General features: G+C 45.1%; 1 protein-coding gene across 2 annotated transcripts in view; it reads right to left on the bottom strand.

Moving 5' to 3' along the window:
* The window catches only part of POLD3 (DNA polymerase delta 3, accessory subunit), a 37,245-nt gene extending 10,418 nt beyond the window's left edge, over positions 1-26,827 (bottom strand). Inside the window, exons 1-9 of one of the 2 annotated variants that reach the window (XM_068264652.1) lie at positions 26,594-26,827; positions 23,256-23,311; positions 19,327-19,429; positions 12,025-12,064; positions 11,791-11,923; positions 9,947-10,205; positions 4,730-4,802; positions 1,533-1,671; positions 340-449 (exon numbers count right to left, since the gene is read on the bottom strand). In XM_068264652.1, coding sequence (XP_068120753.1) covers positions 340-449; positions 1,533-1,671; positions 4,730-4,802; positions 9,947-10,205; positions 11,791-11,923; positions 12,025-12,064; positions 19,327-19,429; positions 23,256-23,311; positions 26,594-26,650 — 970 coding nt within the window. In that variant the 5' untranslated portion in view covers positions 26,651-26,827. Of the gene's footprint in view, positions 1-339; positions 453-1,532; positions 1,672-4,729; positions 4,803-9,946; positions 10,206-11,790; positions 11,924-12,024; positions 12,065-19,326; positions 19,430-23,255; positions 23,312-26,593 lie in introns of both variants that reach the window. The other variant, XM_068264651.1, reaches the window with a different exon arrangement.
* Between the last annotated feature and the right edge of the window lie 887 nt (positions 26,828-27,714).

The raw sequence follows: 27,714 nt of genomic DNA, 5'->3' as shown, positions 1-27,714 counted from the left end.
CTCTCATTATCGCCGCCGGAGTCCACCTGTGCGCTAATCCCCGAGCTCTGCGGGAGAGCGAAGAAAGCAAACACACATCAAAACGCAGGGCTGGCGTGAGGACCTCTCCCAGGCGACACAAGCCTGCGTGGTGCCCTGACGCTCACACATCCCAGCCACCGCCACAGAAACAAGCGCTTCATCTCTGAGGCGATGAACGGCCGTGTTGTGGCAGCCGGCGCAGTGGGAAGCGACACGGAGCACTGTAAACAGTGTGTGGGTGTGATACGCAGGTATTCAGCTCAGCACAAAAGAAACTTTACGCGGCGTAGACGAGACGGACGCAGCATCGGCACTCACCACAGCCCTCCTCGTCACTGCTGTCCGCTGTGGGCTGTCTGATCCGCCGCCTCTTCTTCACGACTTTCCCCTCGTCCTCGTCACCGTCTGACATCTCTGCTCTCTTAACCCTGCTGAAAGGGGGCATGAAAGGAGGGATTCGGTTATTTAAAGTGGACCAGAACTCAGAGCTTCCTCTCTGCTCTAAGACAAGCAACAGCATAATATCCTTTACAGAAAAACATGTCTGTTACAGCTGATACTAATCCTGCAATAAATAAGCTGTGTGTCTACTTCATGCTTTCATGGAAGCAGAAATAGGGTTAACATCCGGTGTTTACAAATTAGCTGCTCTGCCGAGGCAGCCAGCTGACACAGCTGAGAGATAAAATTACAGTGGTGATTACAGGTGAAGGGGAATTAGACAGGCTAAACGCTAAACTCTCCAAATACACACAGGGTGAATTTCTCTATGTTTTCCTTCTGTCCTGTGCAAGAGTTCAGGTCCACTTTAACAGGAGTCCACAAGATTCAGATGTGTTCTCATGGATAGTTTAAAGTGACATGGAAGCGAAAAAAACAAACGTATGATATAATGAATTGTATGGGTAATTCATGGAACATTAGTAGCAAAGAAAAGTGAATCATTTTTATTTTCAGCTATAAACGTTTTTTTTTATAACATTGCATCATTCTCTAATATTTGCAGTTTACAAACTATACTCTGTACTTTAAACTATGAAACAGAGCAGGAAAGTTCAAAGGAACATTAGCTCAGTAAAAGCTCAAACAAACAGGAAACAGTGAGAGACAGCTTGAGATAAGTGCTTCAGAAAATAGCACAGCTCTCTAAATCAGTGGGAGAGGCTCAGAGAAGCCCTTTTGCATAGATAATAACGGAAGTTTTTTTTCTTTAACTCTTCCTGTACTGGAAACAATATGAGACCGTATCTCTGCAACTAATGTTCTATTTCTTAGCTGTACTGTACATACAATTAATCTCATAAGTTAATTTTCACTTCAGATTCCCTTTAAAGGGGGTTGAAACACCCCCCCCCCCCCCCCAATCAGCTGACATTGGACGGAAGCGCGATCGCACGGAGCCAGGATATTGACATCTATGTCCTGGCAGAGAGACGAAGCTGCAAACAGGACCTAGATCTAAACAGCCTACGTCCACAACAGGTTAGAAATGCTCAATCCCTCAACCTCACCTCTTCTTCTTCTTCTGTTTCTCTGGAGCTTTGGCGAAGTCGCTCTCTACAGGTTCTGGAGGCGGGGCCTCTATCGGCTGGGGTGCGGGGGTCTCCACTTTCACTGGCTCGGGGGCCGGAGGGCTGGCCTTCGCTTTATCTGAGGGAGAACACAGGAAGTCCAGTCATACAGTGATACACTGACAAGATTACACTGATAAATGGGAATCCTGCTGAGGCGAGAGGTGTCCACTTCCTGCCCCTCACCAATCAGATACGAGGCGAGAGGTGTCCACTTCCTGCCCCTCACCAATCAGATTTGAGGCGAGAGGTGTCCACTTCCTGTCCCTCACCAATCAGATACGAGGCGAGAGGTGTCCACTTCCTGCCCCTCACCAATCAGATACGAGGCGAGAGGTGTCCACTTCCTGTCCCTCACCAATCAGATTCGAGGTGAGAGTTGTCCACTTCCTGCCGCTCACCAATCAGATTCTATTGATTTTTTTTGCCTCCCTTATGTCCATTAAAGCCAAACAAGAGCCCCATTCCCACTGCGGTTTCCTGCATAAGAAAACCCATCAGATTTGACAGTCCATGTAGATACATCTCATGTGTTACTTCATAGGCATACAAAACTAGGCTGCCCTTTTTCCTGCACACTGCATGGTAGTTTCAGGCTGAAAAATCGCTGCCTCTGAGACCGTGTGGTGTGCAGGAAATGCTTGTATGTGATCACAGCCTAACAGTGTGAGGGAAGCCTTAACCAGCCTGAATCAAACAGTAAGAATGGGGGCATCAGGCATGTGTATGAAGCAGTCCTCATGCCCACCACTACCCCCCCCCCCCCCCCCCGCTCTCCTTTATTGCGCAAATGCCTCCCACAGCTACTAATGCAGCGCCTTGTGCATGATCTCACAACTACCTCATGTGCAGAGCTCTCGCGATCAAACCGCGCACACTCGGGCTAGTGCCTGCGCACTAATGCCCAACCAAGAAATGGTTGCAGGGGGCACTTGCGCAATAAAGGAGGGGGATGGAGGAGAAGGGGGGGGGGGAGGGATGGACATGACAACTCCTTCATACACATGCCTGCCGCCCCAGTTTTTACTTTTTGATTCAAGGTATATACCTAAAAGCTTTAAAGTGTACATTAGATAATGTGATGGAAAGTCTTTTTACTTCCCTGGGGCTTTCTCCACCTCCCTGTAATCAGTTACCATTCGTACACTTCCCTCAGTTGGGCCGCTGTCAGTCCCGTAAAGGTTGCAACTTAACCGAGTCGTGGAATAACGTGCATGGTGTGGGCCCGGCCTGCACGCACCCAGTTTGTCAATATTGTAATTGTGCTTGAGCAAAATGCTCCCAACAACGGGGAGCGCGATCAGGAGTGTGCACGGTTAGGACTGCGCATGCGTAGTGGTCCGCAACCCTCCCAGCAGCACAACAGAGGGGACCGCCAGGCCAATGAAGAGCAGGCAGACTACAGGAGGCTGGAGGGACCTTCAGGTAACTAAAAATTCTCTACAGCAATTAGTCTAAAGTTTAGCTTTAAAGAGACTCCGTAACAAAAATTGCATCCTGTTTTTTATCATCCTACAAGTTCCAAAAGCTATTCTAATGTGTTCTGGCTTACTGCAGCACTTTCTGCTATCATAGTCTCTGTAATAAATCAATGTATCTTTCCCCTGTCAGACTTGTCAGCCTGTGTCTGGAAGGCTGCCAAGTTCTTCAGTGTTGTGGTTCTGCTATGCACTCCCCCCTCAGGGGGGAAAGAAACACACAAATGATCTCTTGAGATTCAAAAGGAAGGGTGTATACAGCCTGCTTGTGTATGGATGTATTTTCTATGTGTGGACATACTGTACATCAACCTACTTCCTGTTTTGGTGGCCATTTTGTTTGTTTATAAACAAACTTTTTAAAACTGTTTTTAACCACTTTTAATGCGGCGGGGAGCGGCAAAATTGTGACAGAGGGGAATAGGAGATGTCCCCTAACGCACTGGTATGTTTACTTTTGTGCGATTTTAACAATACAGATTCTCTTTAAAGAGAACCTGAACTGAAAATTAAAAAGTCAAAATAAACAATCTCGTCAAACTTACCTCCTGTGTAGTCTACTCCTCAATCCCTTTCTCCTCTCCTGCGTCCTGTTTGTCCACTGTGATCAATGGAATTCTCCGTCCTCCATTTTGAAAATGCCCAATACCCCTAACAGCTTCCTGGTCAGCACACTGTTAAACTGTAATATCACCCACTTAAAGGGAAGGTCCAAGCAAAATAGAAAAATTAGTTTAACTTACCTGGGGCTTCTACCAGCCCCATGCAGCCATCCTGTGCCCTCGTAGTCACTCACTGCTGCTCCAGTCCCCCACTGGCAGCATGCCGACCTCAGAGGTCGGCGGGCCGCATTGCGTACATTTTTACGCATTCCCGCTAGTGCAGGAACATTAACACTTACATTTTACGCGTTAGTGGTTTAATGCGTACAAATTTACGCATTGAACCACTAACGCGTAAAAATTTACACAATAGCATTGTAGAAGGCGCTATTGCGTCCGGGGACGCGGATAATCAGCCGCGTTCACAGCCTGTCGGCCGGTGACGGCCAAACCGGAAGTGGCCGCCGGCGAGACCAGGCACATCGGAGGGACACGGCGAGGGCACCGTTCAGCTGCAGGGGGCTGAGGGGAGCCCCAGGTGAGTAAAAGTCATTTTTTTTAAGTGACTTAAGTATTCCTTTAAAGTGGCCCTGTAGCAAAGTCACTGCTCTATGCCCCGCTGCTCAACAATTCATCTGTAAAGCTGCACAATATACAGCACTGAATGCTGAAACAATTCACTACTGAGCCCTGGTAAGTACCTACTATAAGCCCTCTCCCCATGTGATCACGGTACTGGGGCTCAGACCAGGAAATTACATCACGATACTGTTACCAAGAACAGGAAATGACATCACTGGGAGGAGGGTGGTAAAGACAGGCGTGGCAGGAATTGGCGTCTGGACCAGGAAGTCAGAACAGTTCCTCGGCCATGTTAGGGAGAACGGCCAGTACCACAGATATGGTAAGGATGTGCTATATAATGTTTACAGCCAGATACACCAGTACAGGGTCTCTAAGGACATAGACAGCTTTGTGCTGCTTCCTCTATGGCTGGAGGCTTCTTATTCAGTTGCTGCGGTTACTAAGGAAAGGCTCGGTTGTAACTGCCACTTACTCAGTGATGCTTTTCCAAAGAAGTTATCCATCGGTCTGGGCTTAGCCGCTGCCTTGCTGCTCGTTTCTGGAGCCTGGAGAACAGGGATTCAGTCAATTGCAAATAGTTAAAAATATAAAATAATTTCAAGTTTTGGTTCGGTACATTAACACAATGAATTTTAAAAAAAAAACGACTCAGATAGAGTAGAAATTCAGGCTTTCAGCTTTAGTTCAGTGAGATGAACAAAACGATTGCATAAAACTGTGAAGCAACTAAAGCAGTTTTTTAACACCATCTCTTCATTTCAGGGGCTCAAAAGTAATTGGACCCATTGATCATGGGCAGGTGTGGGCAAGATTGAAGTAATCAAAATCCGCACAACGTCTCCAAAAATCCAAAATTTATTCAGGACGTATCCCAATCAGATAAAAGAGCGAGTACTTAGACTGACATGTTTCGAACCTGCACGGTTCTTAATCATAGCCAATTTTATGACTCACATCTACAAGGTTTTATAGAGGATGGTGGGCAGAACCAGGAGGAATAACAAAACCGACCACACCCAATAAGGGTGGTCTCTCAAAGTCAGCACACTCCAATAAGGTCGCCACATCAGCCTTTACAACACTATTTATACAAATTTAACCACTTTGTCCTCCTTGACGTATAAAAACGTCAAGGAGGACAGGCGCGCTCCCGCGGCCGATCGCGCGCGTGCACGCACACTCCCGGCCGCGGAGTCGGTAGCCACGGAATCAATGTGTCGGGCTATGGAGCCCGATCATTGATTCCTCTCCCCCGCTGAAAGCGGAAGCTTCGCTCTTTCTGAAGCTGTGTCCCTCTAAGCGTACATTGTACGCTTAGAGTGACGTCATGTAAAAAAAATCGAGATTGCCATCTTGTGGCCAAAAAGTAAAACTACAAGTAAATACCCAAAAAGATTACACTACACCAATATTTCCCCAAATAAAACACTTTTATATCCCACCCTCCCAAAAAAATGTTTAATAAAAAAAAAAAAAAAACATTACTATAAAAAACAAAAACAAACATAAATATTTACCTAAGGGTCTAAACTTTTTAAATATCTATGTAAAGATGAAATATTTCTCTCTATTTTTTTTTTATAAGCTTGTAAATAGTGATGTATGCAAAACGGAAAAAATGCTCTTTTATTTCCAAATAAAATATTGTCGCGATACATTGTGATAGGGACATAATTTAAATGGTGAAATAACCGTGACAAATGGGCAATAACAATACGTGGGTTTTAATTATGGAGGCATGTATTATTTTAAAACTATAATGGCCGAAAACTGACAAATAATGAATTATTTCATTTTTTTCTTATTCTTCCTGTTAAAATGCATTTACAGTAAAGTGGCTCTTAGCAAAATGTACCACCCAAAGAAAGCCTAATTGGTGGCGGAAAAAACAAGCTATAGATCAGTTCATTGTGATAAGTAGTGATAAAGTTATAGGCTAATGAATGGGAGGTGAACATTGCTCGGATGCATAAGCTGAAAACAACAGATGTTAAGTGGTTAAAATTTGTATTAAAACCCAAACATACATAAAAAACAAAGAAAAACGCACCTAAAGATGAAAATACTTCAATGTATAGCAGAGCAAATGAGTGTATACATAAGCAAATGGCTCTAATCAAAAATGAAAGCAAAAGGGAGTGTGGGCAGAGAGCGGTCCTCTTTTTTGATATTAAACTATCCAGTCACTAAAGCTAGATCCCACCTAGCATTCATACCGAGGGGGGTCCTAGTTCCCAAACAAAAAATCCAATAAGCCTCTCTTTTACGGATCATGGCCAAGAGATCTCCCCCTCCTTTGGGTAAAAAGACCCTCTCAATGCCCTGAAATCTCTTGGCCATTTGTATAAATAGTGTTGTAAAGGCTGATGTGGCGACCTTATTGGAGTGTGCTGACCTTGAGAGACCACCCTTATTGGGTGTGGTCGGTTTTGTTATTCCTCCTGGTTCTGCCCACCATCCTCTATAAAACCTTATAGATGTGAGTCATAAAATTGGCTATGATTAAGAACCGTGCAGGTTCGAAACATGTCAGTCTAAGTACTCGCTCTTTTATCTGATTGGGATACGTCCTGAATAAATTTTGGATTTTTGGAGACATTGTGCGGATTTTGATTACTTCACACTGTGTTCCGGGCAGGGCAGCCCTTTTTCCAGCACTGTATAAGCTGAACAGAGGCACCAAAAGGATAAAAACAGTATTTAAAATATTTAAAAAGTTGCTAAGGGGGCAGTGGTGGACTACACCCCTTCTAAGCAGACAAAAAAATACTGTGTAATATAACAAAGAAAAATGTATTGGTACACTCCAGGGTTTTTATACAACGCGTTTCGCTGGCATAAACCCGCTTCTTCAGGCAGTAGAGGTAGTACACAGCAAGTTGTCAGGAACACACCTGGCGCCTTTGTACACAGCAAGTTGTCAGGAACACACAAAGGCGCCAGGTGTTTTCCTGACAACTTGCTGTGTACTCCTACCTCTACTGCCTGAAGAAGCGGGTTTATGCCCGCGAAACACGTTGTATAAAAACCCTGGAGTGTACCAATAAATTTTTCTTTGTTATATTACACAGTATTTTTTTTGTCTGCTTAGAAGGGGTGTAGTCCACCACTGCCCCCTTAGCAACTTTTTAAATATTTTAAATACTGTTTTTATCCTTTTGGCGCCTCTGTTCAGCTTATACTGTACCATATATCCACCCTTGGTGGAGGGGGATACCCCCTTTTTCTTCACGTCTACAGAGAGCAACTTCTTAATCCTGAGTGGGGACAGGTCAAACTCCTCACCTGCTTATTTAGTGGTTGCCTGTAGGTAACCCGGGTTTGTGAGTATACATTTTTACTCCTTTCCATTATACCATTTTGCCTTAACTTACTACACTATATTGGGCTCTCGGTTCCTCTCTTTTTTATATACTTTTTCCAGCACTGTCTCCTTCCTGTGAGTTGAGCGGTATTTCTCCTGTTGTGGGCAAGATTGTTGTTATGTCATTATCAATTAAGCAGATAAAAGGCCTGGAGTTTATTTGATGTGTGGTGCTTGTATGTGGAAGATTTTGCTGTGAAGTGACAACATGCGGAGGAGCTCTCCATGCAGGAAAGAAGCCATCCTTAAAGAGAAACTCCGACCAAGAATTTAACTTTATCCCAATCAGTAGCTGATACCCCCTTTTACATGACAAATCTATTGCATTTCACAAACAGACCATCAGGGGGCGCTGTATGACTGATTTTGTGATGAAACCCCTCCCACAAGAGGCTCTGGTACCACGGTACTCTGGGCAAACTGCCACAATGTAACAATGTTCACAGACAGGAAATGGCTGTTTACAGCTGTCTGTAACAGCCAAAACAGCTAGGAGCAGCTTACATAACCTGCCCACAGTAAAAATGTCACCATGTGATAAATGTCAGAATGTAAGTATGGGAGAGGAAAGATTTTACAATGAGCAAACACTGACTAAATCATTTATACATAATTATTGTAAAAATGAAGCACTTTTTTTATTACATTATTTTCACTGGAGTTCCTCTTTAAGCTACTAAAACAGAAAAATACCCAACCAAGAAATTGCTACGATATTAGGAGTGCCAAAACTACAGTTTGGTACATCCTGAGAAAAGAAAGCAAGCACTGGTGAACTCAGCAAAGCAAAAAGACCTGAATGTCCACAGAAAACAACAGTGGTGGATGATCGCAGAATAATTTCCATGGTGAAGAAAAACCCACTTGACAACAGCCAACCAAGTGAACATCACTCTCCAGAGGGTAGGTGTATCGATATCTAAGACCACCATAAAGAAGACTGCAGGAAAGGAAATGCAGAGGGTGCCCTGCATGGTGCAAGCCACTCATAAGCCTCAATAGAACGGCTAGATTGGACTTTGCTAAAGAACATCTAAAAAAGCCAGAAAAGTTCTGGAAAAAACATTCTTTGGAAAGATGAAACCAAGATCAACCTCTAGCAGAATGATGGCAAGAGAAAAGTATGGAGAAGGCGTGGAACAGCTCATTATCCAAATACCACATCATCTGTAAAACCCGGGGGAGGCAGTGGGGTGGCTTGGGTGTGCATGGCTGATAGTAGCACACTAGCGTTTATTGATGATGTGACAAAGGACAGAATCAGCCAAAGACTTACTGTCTGCTCAAATCCAGCTAAATGCAGTCGGACTGATTCTGCGGCGTTTCACGATACAGATGGACAATGATCCAAAACCTACAGCCAAAGCAACCCAGGAGTTTATTAAAGCAAAGAAGTGGAAAATTCTTGAATGGCCAAGTCAGTCACCTGATCTTAACCAAACTGAGCAGCATTTCAGGCCCACAGACAAACAGCAACTGGAAGCCGCTGCAGTAAAGTCCTGGCAGAAGATGAAAAAAGGAGGAAACCCAACATCTGGTGAGGTCCATGAGTTCAAGACTTCAGACTATCGTTGCCAGCTAAGGGTTTTCAACCAAGTGGCTGAATAGAGTACTGGTTAAGGGCTCTGCCTTTGACATGGGAGACCAGGGTTTGATTCCTGGCTAGGTCAAGTACCTATTCAGTAAGGAGTTCAAGGCAAGACTACCTAACACTGCAGTGTGGCCTCCTGAGCACGTCCCAGTGGCTGCAGCTCTTGAGCGCTTTGAGTCCGACAGGAGAAAAGCGCTATACAAATGTTCGGATTATTAAGTATTAGAAATGAACATTTTATTTCCAGTTATATAATTTGTCCAATTACTTTGGATCTGCTGAAAAGAAGGTTGTGTTAAAAAAAAATGCTTTCATTGCCTCACATTTTTATGCAATGGTTTTGGGAAGGGCCGGTTTAATGTAGTTACGCTCCAGGCTGGAATGCTTATCTTTGATACTTGTATTACGGTAATGAGAAGTAGGAGTTTTGGCTCTCTTTGTGTCTGAGTTATATGCTAGATGTGGCGGTGGCTGGTTAGTGTTAGGTAAAGGACAGAAGGTTAGTGTGGGAGAAGGGAGATATTAATCATGGGGTCAGACAAGAGAAGGGCGCAACTATTGAAGTTAGCAAAATTGCTGGAAAATGGTCCAGTAAGTCACGAGTGTCGTCCCGGAGACATTCAGAGAGCTATTATACGGTTCTGGATGGAGCCACGGGTAGAATCTCACATATACCAGTAAAGGTGGAGTGTTTGGCCTGTGACCTGTGGCCACGAAAGCCCTGCGCCACTTACCGCTGCTTCCTTTGGCTCGGTCTTAGTCTCCTTTGGAGGCTCTTGAGGTTTGGAGGCGGGGCGTGAGAACATTCCCATGATGCCCTTGGGCTGCTGGGCAGCTGCTTTAGCCTTAGCTTTGGGCGGTGAAGTGTGTCCATTGATGGCGGGAGGTCTGGACAGGCCGACTTCCTCTGTTGGTTGAGAGCTCCCCCTCTGCAGCTGTGCGATCTCCTCCGGAGAGCGCGGCACGGCCGCCGGGCACTGGATGGCACTGAATCTAGAAACAGGAACATAAAGGTCACCAGTGTGACACCCTCAATATCCACAATCTCTTCTTCCAGCAGACAAACCTGTCTGTTACATACGGTAAAGCTTGGTTCACAATAGTCATTTTTCACAGCAATGGCCAGCAGACACGTTCAAAGCAACTCAAGGACTTCTCCAGAGCAGCCCCTACTCTATGGAAGTCCCTCCTCCCCCATCTTCATCTCATTCAAGCAGGCTTTAAGGACCCATCTGTTCACTGCTCATCGACCATCTTCATAGCTCTATCCCCCTCCCTGTCATGCTGCCCCTACACTTTGGAATTCCCTGCCACACCCAATCAGGACATCTCCATCCTACCCAACCACCCTCTTGTGTGTCCCTCTCCCCCACCCCATAGATTGTAAGCCTATTTGGCAGGGTCCTCCTCCCCCCATGAGTTCTTCTCCGCCACCATGTGGACTCAGTGACTCATCTGCTATGCTTATCTTTACCTTGTTACAGCACTATTTTGTGTGTCATTGTTGAAGGTTATAATGTCCGTGTGTACAACTGTTTAATGCTGTAAGATCTCCTCTATCTATTGCACAGAGCTGCGTAATAGGTAAGTGCTTTACAGATAACGTTTATTAAGAATAGCAATAAAGGGACCTTCAGCACAGAATGGTGTGTGACTGAAACCAAAAATAATGGAGCAGTTGCTGTAACTAAATCATAATCCTCGCTCCAGGGATCTGCTCCAGTTTTCCATGTAACAATTCTCATAAATCTGCGCCCACATTACTTCATATAGCGCCCTGTAGGGAACAGGAGTGGCCTGAATGGATACCGTCCCCCTTACTGCAGCGCCCTGTGGGAAAGAGGCGTGGCCTGAATGTATACCTTCTTCCCTTACTGCAGCGCCCTGTGGGGAAGAGGCGTGGCCTGAACGGATACCTTCCTTACTGCAGCACCCTGTAGGGTAGAGGCGTGGCCTGAACGGATACCTTCCCCCCCCTTACTGCAGCGCCCTGTAGGCTAGAGGCGTGGCCTGAACATATACGTTCCCCCCCTACTGCAGCGCCTTGTAGAGGCGTGGCCTGAACGGGTACCTTCCCCCCTTACTGCAGCGCCCTGTAGGGTAGAGGCATGGCCTGGACTAACTCCCCCACCACTCCCTCCCCCATGAGCTCCAGCGCTGGATTGGTGGTCATGGGGAAGAAGGCCACATTTCCCTCTACCAAGTTAATAGCTGACTTTTGCTTTCTTGAAAAAAATAAGCAGTTAAAATCTGACAGGTTTTGGAATAGTCCATAACCTCATGGGGGATTTCGCAGGGCTTTCTTGGTTTTCAAAAGCATTCCCTGAATGGCAGTTGCCAAAATAGTAAGATAGCAGCCAGCCTCCCTATTCACTTTCATACTATTTTGGCAGCTGGACTGAGCAACTGCCGTTCAGGAAATGCTTTTGAAAGCAAAGAAAACCCTGAGAATACCCCTTGAGGAGATGGACCAGTCCAAAACCTGTCAGTTCTGTCAAATTTTAACTGCTTACTTTTTCCCTGCTGTAGTGGTCCTTTTAATACTAAAACCCGTAAATCTAAAGCGCCCTTCACGTACTTGTTGCAGTTCTGGAGGTTATTCTTCATGATGTCATAGTCTGTATTGAATAGTGGCGCGCTGTCCTTTAGGGAGGCTTTCTGTATGCTGTACACGTGGACGTTCGCCACCACCGACAACTTGGACTTTGCCGCTACAAGAACAGCGAGAAAGGAAAAATAAATCACTACTAAATTAAAAAGAACAGATCATAAAAGAGTTGCTATATAATGATGTGGAGTTAGAGAAACTTACATTCAAGTTTTTCCTCTTTCACTACTGCCACCTTGTGGTACTGAAATGACAATGCGCAGAATATTGAGAGTAAGCAATGTGCACAACTCTATAAAGCTACATATATTGGTGCTAATTTTTGGGAGGTGGGCACAGCTTGAAAATGGACTAACCAAATGCTAATCTTGTGGCATAAATTATATTAACATCTCATTGGTCATCCTTATAGGACACCTGAACTGAGAGATATGGAAGCTGCTGTATTAATTAGGTTTTAAACAATACCATTTGCCTGGCAGCCCTGCTCATTTCTTTGGCTGCAGTAGTGTCTGAATCACACACCTGAAACAAGCATGCAGGTAATCCAGTCACTTCAGTCAGACACATCTGATCTTCCGCATGCTTGTTCGGGGTCTGTGGCTGAGATAATTTGAGGCAGAGGATCAGCAGGACAATACATTTGTAAAGTGCTTTTCTCCCATAGGACTCAGATCAATACATGGTTGCAGGCTGGACTGTGTTACAGAGGAAATAGTCAGGTGTTCATGAATGCCAGACTGTACAGGTAGCTTTTCAGTTTGGGCTTAAAGTGAACCAGAGAGGAAGCACCCTCATGTACTTTACCATATAGATCAGTGGGAACATTAGACAAAATACCTACCCTGCTCTCTGTTTCATTCTGCACTGCTCAGCTTGCTTCTAATCAGCCCTGATAAAATCCCCGACTGAGCATTCAGTCTGGCTTTGCTATAATGACTCAGCTATAATGATTCCTGAGCAGAGCCAGCAGGAGGCAGGCTTGGGCTTGAAAAGACATGAGAGAACACAGACAGCTATAAATATTCCTGAGCAAAGCCAGGCTGAATGCTCATTCGGGGATTTTATCAGGGCTGATTAGAAGCAAGCTGTGCAGTGCAGAATGAAACAGAGAGCAGGGTAGGTGTTTTCTCTAATGTTCCCACTGATATATATGGTAAAATACATGAGGGTGCTTCGTCTCTGGTTCCCTTTAAAGTGTACCAGACACTAGCTCCCACACCGGGGTCCTCAGCCTTCTATATCGCCGGTACCGTAACTGCGGCCAGTCTGAGCAAGAGGAGTGCGCCCTCTACGTATCTCACCCGCGGCTGCCTTCCCGGGGGATCCAGACACCGGCAGCCGTTCTCTTTCCTGTCCTCAAAATTTCTGCATCCCTCAGGTAAGACTGCTGTTTGTTGTCATGATGACAGGCGGCAATCTCACTACAGGGTTGCAGTGCCACCTGGAGGAGGGAAGGAGAACTGCAGCGCTGGATGCCAGGGAGGTGAATAAGTGCTGGGCTGCAGCAGGCTGTCTAGCAGCATGTTTTTTCCCCCCCCGGTTTTAGGTTCTTAAAGTGAATGTGTACCGCTTTAAAAATAAAAGAGTCAGATACTCCCCTAACGAGACGGAAGGCTCGGTTCTTATGAGCCTTCCCTCTCCTCTCCCGGTGCCCGGTCCCGCGCAGGATCCCCCGTAGCAGTATTCGACCAGTTCGGTCAAATACTGCCACTTCCGCAGCCGAAGGGATGTTTCGGAAGCCTTCGGGAGCACTCGGGCTCCTGAAGACAGGCCGCTCCATACTACGCATGCGCGAGCGCCCTCTATGACGCACTCGCGCGTACGTAGTATGGAGCGACCCGTCTTCGTAAGCCCGAGTGCTCCCGAAGACCTCCGAAGTCCCTGTGGCGGCGGACGCGAACGGGGGAGCCAGCGCAGCACCGAGGGCACCGGGAGAGGAGAGGGAAGGCTCATTAGGACCGAGCCTTCCCTCTCCTTAGGTGAGTATCTGACTTTTTTATTTTTACAGCAGTACCCATTGGATTTAAAGCATGCAAAAAATAAAAAATGCACCAATTTTAGACCCTAAAATCCAGGAAGACTCATACCGCCAAGGGGGTTAAAGTACAGCTGAATTGGGGAGAAACCTGTTGACTGAAGCCCATGGAGGGCTAGATTACCTTCTCTTGAGGAAGCTGCGGCTGTTGGTTGTTCTCTGGGACCCCCATGCAAGCATTCAAATATAGCGCAGGGAAATTTGGACGCAGGGTGAAGCGTAAAGATGGCCCACCCAAATCGAGCTATTCTACCGTTTACAAATCTATTCCCCTTCTGACTACCTCATCTGGCCACGTTATTCCAGCTATTTTCAGCGCCCAAATTAGTCAGTGAAAGGCGCTATAGCAGCAATTCACACTACGGCCTATGGCAGCACCCAAATCCTGGCGGCTGCACGGTGCCCAGTTAGCCGTTTCCCCCTCCATTTCCTGTCCTGTCTCCGCAGGAGTCATGAGTAATGAGTCTGAATGGGAAGATGAACCACCCACCTCCAGGAAGAATGCAAAGCGAGGCATTTTGAGAGGAGCTGGAGTTGGTGGAGTAAAAACTAGACAACGTACTTTTTTAGAACGAAAAGAAGGATCAGGAAAAGGAGGAGGCAGCGGGTCAGAAACGAGACACAGCGGTCGGAAATAATTAATGAAAATGATATCCATGTTAATAATGTTATCAACTTGACCAATGTAAAGTTGGATAAGACAGATATACAGTTACTCAATCGAGGTTTGACTTTCTGTCCCTCACATCAGGTGTCACAATTTGAGGTGTTTAAAGATTTGCAATTATTCTTACGTAAAATTTTGCTGAAACTACAGTTTCAGAGTGACATGGTTGTAGGTGATGAGGAATTAATGGGTTACATGGATATAGATGATTTTGAAATTATTGAAGGGGAGGAAGGTGAGGAGCTGGGTTTGGATGGCCGTCTGCCCCTACACACTGATATGAGACCTAGATCCTCTTATATGCCTACCATACAGAAAAATAAGTACGTTTCATTATTTAATGAGTGTATAGTACAAGAGATTAACAATTGGACAGATACCACCGAACCATTGGATAATCTTACCAATTCTGAAAGAAAGTCCCTATCACGCCTAAAAAATCTGAAAGGGGTGGTTATCAAAAAAAGCGATAAAGGAGGCAATATAGTTCTCATGCCGGAACAGATGTACCTGGATGAGATTAACAGACAACTTAATGATAACTCGTGTTACGAAAGAATCACTTTCAACCCTTTTGAAAAAGTTAAGGATCAATTAAATACGAGGCTCCAATGGGGCTATTTGGATGGAATTTTGACTGAAAAGGAATATAAAGCGTTGGTGGTCTCTGAGTATACTATCCCTACGCTGTATATATTACCCAAAGTTCATAAGAATCCTGCATGTCCCCCTGGACGCCCCATTATTTCCGCAAGGGGCTCCCCCCTGGAGAGAACAGCCCAATATATTGATAAAAAATTGAAACCATTGGTGGAGAGGCTTCCATCATTTGTACTGGACACCATGCACTTTTTAGAAAAATTGAAAAGTATCAGCATCCCACAGGATGCATTACTTGCAAGCTTGGACGTAGAATCCTTGTTTACGTCCATTCCCAATGATATTGGGAGACGGGGTACATCTAAATTTATGGAACGGTTCTATCCTCAGAACGAGGGTCACAATGATTTTGTGGATTCCCTTTTGCAGTTTATTCTGATGAATAATTTTTTCACGTTTGACGGCAAATTCTATAGACAGAAACGGGGGGTTGCCATGGGAGCGGCTTGCTCTCCTGCGTATGCCTGTCTCCATTTAGGGGCTTGGGAGGAGGAGATAGTTTACAATCATGCCCTATATAAAAAATATGTATTACTATGGATTCGTTATGTGGACGACATTTTTTTGATTTGGGCAGGCTCCAAAGCGATTTTCTTTGATTTTGTAGAGAGCCTTAACTCAAACAGGTTTAATATTTTCCTTACCTCCACAATAAATGAAAATGAACTTGATTTTTTGGATATAAAGGTGTCCAGGGATGATGGGGGCCTGTCTACCAGGACTTTTAGAAAGAAAACTGCAGGAAATTTACTCTTACATTATGATAGTGCTCATTTGAATTCACAGAAAAAAGCTGTACCTATTGGCCAGTTCCTCCGAATTAGGAGGAACTGTTCCTCAACAGCAGAGTATCTAAAAGAAGCACAGGCCTTGAGGGCAAGATTAAGGGCTAGGGGTTACCCACATAAATTATTAAAATCAGCCTTATATAGAGCCCTACATACAGATAGACACACTTTATTGAGGAAGAAGCCTAAAGATGCAGTAGAGGATTTCCCCAGGTTGATTACAACATTTGGGGGACATTGGGACAGATTAAAAGAAACTGTGGAAAAATATTGGCATATATTGCTAAAAGATGACAAGATTGCCACAATTGTGGGCCCTCGACCGTTGCTAACGGCTAGGAGAAACAAGAATCTGTCTGACCTATTGGTACAGTCTGAGTATAAATCTGACTTTAGCAGGGGTCCTCCTGAGATGAAGGGGATGATAAGATGTGGCAAATGCTCAGTCTGTCCCTTTGTTGATGAAACAGACGTATTCTACGATTCTAGCAGGAAACAGCAGTTCAAAATTAACAGTAGGATTGATTGTGATACTACGCATGTAGTTTATCAACTAATGTGTCCTTGTGGGTTATATTATGTGGGAAAAACTAAAAGAGAGTTTAAAACCCGCATACAGGAACACATTAGGAGTATTAATGATTCTATCAAGGAAGAGAAAAGGGATAAAACTCCTATTTCTACTCATTTTGCTGAATTTCATGAATCCAGCCCTCTTGGGCTGAAGGTTAAGGGTATATACTGTCTGAATCCAAGTATTAGATTTGAGAAGACTGATTCTATACTATACAGGAAAGAGAGTTATTGGATATACACACTGGACACACTGTATCCCAAAGGTTTAAATAGGGACCTAAATTTGAAGGTGTTTTTGAAATAATCCGATTAGGTTGGACTGGATAGGATTGGTATATGTGGTACAGACGACTTGACTCATATGGACAGCAACTGTAAGCGATGGGATTACTTGCCACCCGATAGTATAACTTAAATGGTGTGAATGGGAGTGATTTAGTATTGTCTGCAATTGGATAAGTCACCAGGGGTTATTCGAATGTTGCCCACTAGAGGTCAGCAGAGCATTAACTTCTTATTGGGCAAGTTTTACATATAGGCATATGTGAATATATTAAAAGATCCAGAAGATGTTCATATATGGATTTGTACCACCAGAGGGAGCTATGTGGACTATGAGGCCTACTGCGCAGGTGATCTAAATATGTGATGTCACAAAGGTGAATGGACTTGCGCAGTATGGCGTAGACAGCCTAAAAGAAGTTCTGGCGGAAACGACCTCTCGGTCGCATAAAAGGCGGTCATGTGATCCAGCGCAGTTGCGCAGTACGTCCTGAGGAAGTCCCTGGGCGGGGCGAAACGCGTCGACGTAGGCCTGCGTCACGCGCTGAGATGTGCCTCTCTGCCCCCCTCTGCCCTCCCGCCGGATCGGAGCACGGTGCCCGGAACTATGGCGTATACTTTCAAGGACTGAACTCCCGCCTGGTTGGGGTAATATAAGTCTGAGGCCCTGAGTTTGATACTCCCGCAGATATACATCGTGGACACTGCGGTCAATCGGGCAGGCTAAAAACCGTCCATGCGGACGCTGCATATCGCATCAATGGAGGAGGTGGTAACTATGTGAAACAGTGTATACGGCATCTATATCCGCAAGGTTCATGTGTATATCCAATTATGGTGAAGTATTACATGCATGGAAACTTCGTTGTCACGATATATGGCTTGGCTGAAATACTGAACTGTTTTGTCCGCATAGGCCTATAACTATTATATTACAGCAAACTGGCTAGGTGCACCAGCCTAAATGGTCTGAAAAGACTCTTGAAGGAATATAGTGATCTTTCCATGACGATCTTCCTAAAGTGGAACTTTACCTTATGCCATTGAATTTTGAAAGCAGGACTTTCCGTGGGATATTTTTCATATATGCCTCTCATGGACTGTGTTCTTAAGTGTCATTTTTTTCATGGGTGACGACCCATGTTAGTTGGTATCTTGATGTGGATGTCTGCATGCAGGGCATGGTGTTGTGATTGCGGGGGGGCATAGGGGGGCTTTGGGGGGGCACATTTTTATTGCTGTTGACCACTGTGATATTGGCGCATGGGGTGATGCGGACACGTTTGACGGGCAATTAGCATATTAGATGCTTTAATCTTTTGGCATTGTAGGTGTCCGTGTCCGCCTCTCCCCATGTTGGGGGAGTGATATGGTCAACTGGCTATATTCTGGTCTGTGAGCAGTCCCCTGAGACTTTCTGTTTGAGACATTGTGGGGTAACACCCCGTTTAATGATAAATTGTGCATTAATATGGTGTGCTACAAAAAAACTTTTTTACAGACTCATTATTATCAATCAAGGTAAAAAATAACCTTTGATTCTCAATAAATATCAGGTGGTTGAACGGCATATACTGGTAGTGTGTTTGTTTACTAATTCCTGTCTCCGCAGCCACCTGGAAGCTCCTCTGAGTGGGGTAGAGCGATTCCAAATAATGGTGTCATCAGACCACAGGCCATGGTTCCACTAATCCATGTCCTCAAGCTGCTTGTCTTCAGCAAACTGTTTGTGGACTTTCTTTGGCATGATCTTTAGAAGATGCTTCCTTCCGGGAGGACAGCCATGCAATGCAGTGTGATACAGTGTGCGGCGCATAGTCTGATCACTGACAGGCTGCCCCCCCTTCACCCTCTGCAGCAATGCTGCCAGCACTCATATGTCTGTGTGCAAAAGACACCTCTGGATAGGTCACTGAGCACATGTGCTCAACTCCTCTTGTCGACTGTGGCGTTGCCTGAGCTGAGTGGAACCTGTCCTGTTACACCTCTGTGTGGTCTTGGCCACGGAGCTGCAGATTAGTTTCAGGATGTTGGTAGTCTACTTATAGCCTAGGCCATCTCTATGTAGAGCAGCCATTCACCACACCTGCTCCCCAGTCACACCTGAGACCTTGTAACACAAATCAAATTGTCTAACTGGGCAGAATTCTGACATTCTTCACTTGGGAGTGTACTCAATTCTGTTGCTGGTTTAGACATTAATGGCTGTGTGTTGTGTTATTTTGATGGGGCAGTAAATTTACTCTGTTATACAAGCTGTACACTGACTGCTTTACACTGTATCAAAGTGTCAAATCTTCAGCTGTCCCATGAAAATATGTAATAGAATATTTACAGTAATGAGAGGTATACTCCGTACTTTTGGGAGATACTGTATCTATTACACTGGCCACTGAGAAGGAGGATCGCTTTGTGGCAGAACTCTAGTGTTACTGAGAAGAGTCAGACAGGCTCAGTGTCAGTGGCTGCCATCTCTGCAGATTGTCAATACTCACTGGGTACCCGTCCTGGATGCATTTCCCGGTCACCAGGTAAGTCACGTGCACTTGTGCGCTGGGATTCTCCTTCCTCTTCCGGGTGATGTAATCATACAGCATCCTGCAGAACACACACAGAGACTGAGCATCCACACCCTGCTTATGTCAGAGTATTTACAGTCACAGCCTATGGCCTCAATTCACTAATGCTGGAGATAATAAGGCAAGAGAAAACTTACCTCCACATAAGAGAGAGTTATCTTATCTCTTCATTCCTTAAGTTACCTCCTCTGTAGTTAATGTACCTCCTCTGTAGTTATTTTCACACGCAGTTAATGAACAGCCTGTCTTTAACTCTGGAGTTATTTTAAGGATTGGAGAGTTAACTTAAAGAGAATCTGTACTCTGAAATTCTTACAATAAAAAGCATACCATTCTATTCATTATGTGCTCCTGGTCCCCTCTGTGCTGTTTCTGCCATTCTCTGCTGCAAACCTGGCTTGTAATTGCCAGTTTTAGGCAGTGTTTACAAACAAACTAACCAGCTTCTAATAGGCTCAGCTAAGCAGAGTGTGTTAGTCACACAGAGCCTGCAGGGGGTGTGTACAGCTTCTAGCTAATCACAAGCAGCCCTGCACATTCCAGTCTGACTGCCTCAGCCTGACTGTGCCGACTATAGAGAGAAGATTAGATCATATAACAGAGATAACACAGCTACTGTGCAATTAGGAAAAGCTGCAGTAAGCCAGACCACATTAGAAAAGGCATAGGAACTTATAGCATAGAAGAAATAAAGATAAACAATTTGTTACAGAGTCTCTTTAAAGACAGAAGAGTTAACTTTAGGTTTGCCTGAGGTAAAAGGTTTCCTGAATACTACATGCCTTATCACCATGGTAACAACTCTAGAAATTTTAATAAAGACAGGAGATAAGCTTAGTGAATTGAGGCCTATATCAGCAGACTCAATTCCAATAGCCTGTTGTCACATGTAATGATCTCAATCAGATCCTGCAGCAGATGTCCGAAAAGCACTGCAAACATCTCCAATTCTTTCACTGTAAACTAAGGGTTGCATAGCTGCTGAAAGAGCAGGTCAGAACACTTTCTCACCAGAAGGAAGACCCAGATCTGCAGTTTCCTCTCCTCATCCACCCTGGAACTCATGAATAGCTGGTGTGAATCAGAGGCCCGTGGGGCAGGGAAAGGGGCTACTGCAATCACTCCAGTCAGCAAAAAACAATGGAAAATGGATAACATGTACACGGGTAAAACATTTTTGGGGCTGAAAAAAATAAAAAGCACTTGAGCACGACCTAGCAATGCTAACAGGGCTATCCGAAGCAGAAATCTAAGAATCCCCTTGCCCAGGTGTTGTAACACTGATCCTGTTATTAAAGAGACACTGAAGAGGAAAAAAAATGTATGACAATGCATTGGTTGTGTAGTACGGATAACTACTAGAACATTAGTAGCAAAGAAAATATTCTCATATTTTTATTTCCAGTTTTTTTTTATAACATTGCATCATTCTCTAATATTTGCAGTTTACACACTACTCAGCATTCTAAATGCTTTTACAGAGCAGAACTATTAACCTGTCCAAAAGAAAATACAGTGACTGACAGTTGAGATAACAAGCTTCAGAAGACAGAGCTCTCTGCGACTTTGAAAGTCGTGGAGCTCAATGGCCCTTTTGCATAGATAACTGGAGTTTCTTAACTCTTCCTGTACTGGAAGCAATATGAGACTTACAGTATGTCTCTGCTCCTAATGTTTTATTTCTTAGCTGTACTACACATACGAATCATCACAATTCTTTTTTCGCTTCAGTGTCTTTAAAAATAACAAAAATGGAATTATGTTTTTTCATACCTCCCAATTTTTTGAGTTAAGAAAAAAGGGATGCCGTTAAAGGCATACATAAAAAACGGCACCAGGAAATTTGGGCGCAGGGTGTAGTCGCAAAACGACTGCAAAAGTCTCGGCGGGGTTAATTACTATTCCCCCTCCAGACCGACATTGGCTCAGAGAAAAGATGTAATTCAGCTGGCAGTTATTGCGCGGTTTTTAAAGTAATTTGGGCTCCCTGTTTTTACTGCGCACAAATTACTATCTGAGCACCAATAAAGCCGTAATTTGCAATACGGCCTGTGGCGGCGCATGGTGCGCCCAAATTTCCAGAGTGGATTTGTGCTGTTTCACCTTAAAGTGAACCCAAAGTGCTATAAAAAGAAAACCTACAGAGGGAAGGGTCTGGATCCCCCAGAGGCTTAATACGTCTTCCTCGCCCACACCGCTGTGCATAAGCCAAGCGCGGATCCCTGGAACATATCCGAAAAGAGCTTGTGGGATGGATTGCGTTGCTGCGCCCCCTGCTGTGTATCAGTACAGCTGTCCCTCTGCATAAAGACAACGGCTGTTCTCCAGCAGGGGCAGTACAGCCTCGCTCGTGCATGAAGGGTCCCGAGGCGTAGTCTGCAGAAGGAGCGAAAGGAAGCCTCTGTAGGATCCAGAGGCTTCTTTTTTCATAGGCAAGTATTTTTTTTTCATATTCCTCGGGTTCTCTTTAAAGGATACCACAACTGAAATGTGACATAATGAGATAGACATGTGTATGTACAGTGCCTAGTACACAAATAACTATGCTGTGTTCCTTTTTTTCTTTCTCTGCCTGAAAGCGTTAAATATCAGGTATGTAAGTGGCTGACTTCATCCTGACTCAGACAGGAAGTGACTACAGTGTGACCCTCACTGATAAGAAATTCCCCTTTTTTACCTCTTTCTTGCTCTCAGAAGCCATTTTCTGCTAGGAAAGTGTTTTATAGTTGGAATTTCTTATCAGTGAGGGTCACACTGTAGTCACTTCCTGTCTGAGTCAAGGACTGAGTCAGCCACTTACATACCTGATATTTAACTCTTTCAGGCAGAGAAAGAAAAAAAGGAACACAGCATAGTTATCTGTGTGCTAGCCACTGTACATACACATGTCTATCTCATTATGTCACATTTCAGTTGTGGTATCCTTTAAAGCCGGATTGTCAGTCACAAAATCGAATTCCATTTACCCACTGCTCTGTGTTTATTATGCAGCCTGCAACCATACCCTGCGCATTGCAAGCATTCCAATATAATCATAAATGTTTCTGCTGTAATGAATCTTATCACAGTCAGCCTGTCTCCTTAATGGTATGGTGCCAGGAGAGGAAAGCGTGCAATCTCCCCTCCCACATTCCTGCGCCTCACTGATTGGCTGAGGGCAGTTCAGTGTGACAGGATGAATCTGAGAAAGAAAATACACCTCACCCCTCTGCAGAAGCTGCTGAAATACGACCTATGCTGTGCTCAACATGTATTTACAAAGCAAGCTAGATATGACAGTGCAGTTTCTAGGAGGTGGGGGTGGGGGTAAAGAAAAAAAAAAGAATAAGGGAGGAAAATTACATTAGGATTGGCTTCAGTCAGCGGCAGTAAAGATGGAAAATGTCTGGAACAGTTTTCTCTTTATTTACTATATGAAATTCACTGAAATCAAAACGTGGACAGTACGATGCATAGTTATGTAAGTAAAACAAGCATTTTTCTACTTCTATACGATTTTTGTTCCTGGAATAGTATGGCTGTCCCTGCTGCATTAAGACATGCCCCTAGACACACCTCTAATCGCATAGGATAATGGCAGCAGTCTAAATTGTGGGGTATAAATTACTCTCTAATAAGTGCAAAGGCATGAGTCTCAGGAAGGCAACAGACACAGGCCAAAAGCCGGTCCAGACAAACAAGCTGCTCATTTCCAAGCCAAGGCTACAAGGACAGCTGGTTTGTCTATTACACTAATAAAGTGTAATTTAGGCTCCACAACTGCTGCCATTATTGGTGATAAGGATGAACGGTCTACTGTGTGTCTCACTGTGATGACATCATAGCCTGGCTTGTAGGGTACTCACTGTTTGGCTTGGTTGACGTGGACCCCCAGGGTGTGACTCAGCCATTTGTAGGTTACCTAAAAAACAAACAAAAAAACAAATGGTTCACTTTCCACTGTGGGAGTCTGAAGCTCTGCAAAAAAATGGTGTGTTAAAGGACAACTGAAGTAAGAAGAATATGGAGACTGCCATATTTATTGCCTGATAAACAATACCAGTTGCCTGGCAGTCCTGTTGATCTATTTGGCTGCAGTGGTGTCTGAATCACACACCAGAAACAAGCATGCAGCTAATCTCGTCAGGTCTGACAATAATGCCAGAAACAACTGATCTGCTGCATGCTTGTTCAGGGGCTATGGCTACAAGAATTAGAGGCAGAGCCAGTTTTAGACTTTTTGCTGCCTGAGGCAAACTTGTGAGGATGCGCCCAGCACCCAACAATTTACTCTGCTTCATTGTTCTCAGTCAGCAAGGAAGCACATGCAACAACTTTAGACTTGACATGCTGCAGCTCAACACAATATCGCACTGGCTGGCTGCGAGTCTGTGACAAACAAACTGCTCACCCTTAGCCATTCGGCCGTCCTCCATTCCTCCTCCCTTCTCCTGTGCAAGTCAAATCTGCTCTCCTGCCTCCCCCCTCCTCACTCACTGCCAGACTCCTCACACAGCACAACAAGCTGCTTTTCCCCATTGATGACCTACTGCCTCCCCCCTCCTCACTCACTGTCAGACTCCTCACACAGCACAACAAGCTGCTTTTCCCCAATGATGCTCTCCTGCCTCCCCCACCTCACTCACTGTCAGACTCCTCACACAGCACAACAAGCTGCTTTTCCCCAATGATGCTCTCCTGCCTTCCCCCTCATCACTCACTGCCAGACTACTCACACAGCACAACAAGCTGCTTTTCCCCATTGATGACCTACTGCCTCCCCCCTCCTCACTCACTGTCAGACTCCTCACACAGCACAACAAGCTGCTTTTCCCCAATGATGCTCTCCTGCCTCCCCCACCTCACTCACTGTCAGACTCCTCACACAGCACAACAAGCTGCTTTTCCCCAATGATGCTCTCCTGCCTTCCCCCTCATCACTCACTGTCAGACTCCTCACACAGCACAACAAGCTGCTTTTCCCCAATGATGCTCTCCTGCCTCCCCCACCTCACTCACTGTCAGACTCCTCACACAGCACAACAAGCTGCTTTTCCCCAGTGATGCTCTCCTGCCTCCCCCTCCTCACTCACTGTCAGACTCCTCACACAGCACAACAAGCTGCTTTTCCCCAATGATGACCTCTTCACCTTGCTCTCCTCTAGCTTCTCCTCCTGCTCTGACTGCATGCTGTTAGTGTAAACACAGTACAAACATGCTGCCCCTGTAATCTCTGCCGCCTGATGCAAATGTTTCACCTTGCTTCATGAGAGAACCGGCCCTGGGCAGAGGATGAGCAGGGCTGCCAGGCAACAGGTATTGTTTAAAAGGAAAAATATGTCAGCCTCCATATCCCTCTCGGTTCAGTTATCCTTTTTCAGAGATGGTGTCAGGGTTACATAATACATCAATGGGATTTTTGTTGTTACAGCAGTTGCTGTGTCTGATTGTCCTGCCCTAATGCTAGGTACACACCATACAATTTGACAACAGAATAAAATTGATTCTGATTCTAATTTACTGGCAGATTTACCTGCCAGATCAATTATTTCCAAAATTCCTGATCAAAATGTTGATCGATTTTTTTCAAATAGTTTTTCCAATCGATTTTCGTTCAGTTCTATGAAAATCGATCAAAAAAAACAATCGTAAAATCAATCAAATTCAGATCGGACATGTAGGAAATAATCGATGTGGCAGGTAAATCTGCCAGTAAATTGTATAGTGTGTATCTAGCATTACATTTACGCTGCCGGCATGTGCAGTGCAATCCTGCGCTGCGAGATTTCCTATTCAATTATGCTGATTTTCAGGCCAATGTGAACCGGGCCAAAGGCAGCTCTAGGGAAGCACGATCAGACACAGCAAGAGGGGTAATTGGGGATTGCAGCAGTCACTAGAGGGGGTATCAGTGTTACAGGGGGCATCAGAGGGGTTATAGCAGACATTAGAGGGGGTATCAGTGAAGCAGTGGTTACTAGAGGGGGTATCAGTGTTACAGGGGCATCAGAGGGGTTATAGTAGACACTAGAGGGGGGTATCAGTGTCACAGGGGCATCAGTGGGGTTATAGTAGACACTAGAGGGGGGTATCAGTGTTACAGGGGCATCAGAGGGGTTATAGTAGACACTAGAGGGGGGTATCAGTGTTACAGGGGGCATCAGAGGGGTTATAATAGACACTAGAAGGGGTATCAGTGAAGCAGCAGTCACTAGAGGGGGTATCAGTGTCACAGGGGCATCAGAGGGGTTATAGTAGACACTAGAGGGGGTATCAGTGTCACAGGGGCATCAGAGGGGTTATAGTAGACACTAGAGGGGGGTATCAGTGTCACAGGGGCATCAGAGGGGTTATAGTAGACACTAGAGGGGGTATCAGTGTCACAGGGGCATCAGAGGGGTTATAGTAGACACTAGAGGCGGAGCAGTGCTTTTCAGCGCTGCTAGATTTGGGCGCAGCCGGCGCCTCCATAGACTTCAATAGGAATCATTCCTATTGAAGCGCTCAGTGAGTAACGTCGGCTCCGTCAGAAGACAGAGCCGAAGTTGCTTAAAAACATAATAATTCGGCCTCCAGCAATCGCTGGAAGCCGAATTATTTCATTCCCCCACTATCCATGTCGGCCTGGAGGGGGAATAGTAATTAAATCGGCCCGGACTTGTGCAGAAGCAGGATCAGCCATATACCGGCTGTATCCTGCGCCCAAGTCTACCGGCGCCGATTTCAAATGTACGCACTAGAGGGGGGTATCAGTGTCACAGGGGCATCAGAGGGGTTATAGTAGACACTAGAGGGGGGTATCAGTGTTACAGGGGCATCAGTGGAGTTTTAGTGGACACTAGAAGGGGCATCAGTGTCACAGGGGCATCAGAGGGGTTATAGTAGACACTAGAGGGGGGTATCAGTGTTACAGGGGCATCAGTGGAGTTTTAGTGGACACTAGAAGGGGTATCAGTGTTACAGGGGCCATCAGAGGGGTTATAATAGACACTAGAAGGGGTATCAGTGATGCAGCAGTCACTAGAGGGGGTATCAGTGTCACAGGGGGCATCAGAGGGGTTATTGTAGCCATTAGATGGTGGTGATGCAGCAGTCAGTCATTAGGGGGTATCTGTAGTCACAGGGGGCATTAGAGGTCTGTCAGGGGGTCACATGGGGCATTATTGGGGGTCTCCGGGGTTAGTCGGCAGGAATGGTCGCTCACGATCTTGTTGTGATCGGCCACCAGCTCATCGATGTTGTCCAGGTACAGCTCGTCCATGATTCCGGGCTGGATGATTGGGGGAGGGGCGATGCTAGGTGACAGTTTTGGCGCCGCGGAAGAGCCACAAGCAGTGCAGCATCCGATTCCCCCGCTGATTGGCTACAGGAAGGAGCGGACTGACTCAACAGCCGACCAATCGGAGCCCGGTGAGACGCACGTGCTCTCCTATAGGACACGCCTCTTCACTCCCACGATCCCGGCTTGGAGGCGGAGCTGCAAAGTGCTGAGGAGGAAGCAGTCACGTGACGTGTATGGAATTCACTGCTGACCGCAGCAACAGCGGCACCTTGTGGTCGAAAACCAGAGCACAGCGCAGAAAGTATTTCCCTGCTGACTACACTAATATATTTTTTTATTTTATTATTACTAATAATTTTTGTTATTATTATAGTTCAGCACTGCTTAAAAGTAATTAGCTTATTTTACTGATTCAAAAATTCAATAAACACAGGAAACTTTTGCAGCTACATTGTTCCTGTTTTTATTGAATTTTTGATATATTAATAAAAGAAACCATGTTACTGTAAAGGACATCCGAGGTGAAAATAAACTGATGAGAAAAACTATTGTATATATCATCCCTCTCCTAAAAATGACTTTTTGGATACCCCACAGTTTTATATTATATTTGAATGTAGTTTTTAAGTTTTTACTGTTTCATTGTCTCTGCTCAATGACACATTCATTGAAGTACGCCAGAGCTCAAATCTATGAATTATTGCTATGAATTAATGCTTTTCTGCTCTGAGAAGCAATTTAGTGACAGGAAAGTGTTTTATGGCTGTAATTTCTTACCAGTGAGGGTCACACTGTAGTCTGACCCAGTCCTGACTCAGACAGGAACAGCCACTTACATACCTGATATTTAACTCTTTCAGGCAGAGAAAGAAAAAAAGGAACACAGCATAGTTATTTGTGTGCTAGGCACTGTACATACCCATGTCTATCTCATCATGTCACATGTCACCTCGGGTGTCCTTTAAGCGTGTTGATAATCTAATAAGAGGGACTAAACTAAAAAAAACAAAACAACAACAAAAAACACCTTTGTTCATATTACA

Source organism: Hyperolius riggenbachi, chromosome 2, assembly GCF_040937935.1.
Source record: "Hyperolius riggenbachi isolate aHypRig1 chromosome 2, aHypRig1.pri, whole genome shotgun sequence".
In the NCBI taxonomy this organism is placed as follows: Eukaryota; Metazoa; Chordata; class Amphibia; order Anura; family Hyperoliidae; genus Hyperolius; species Hyperolius riggenbachi.
This window is presented reverse-complemented; position numbering and strand designations above follow the sequence as displayed.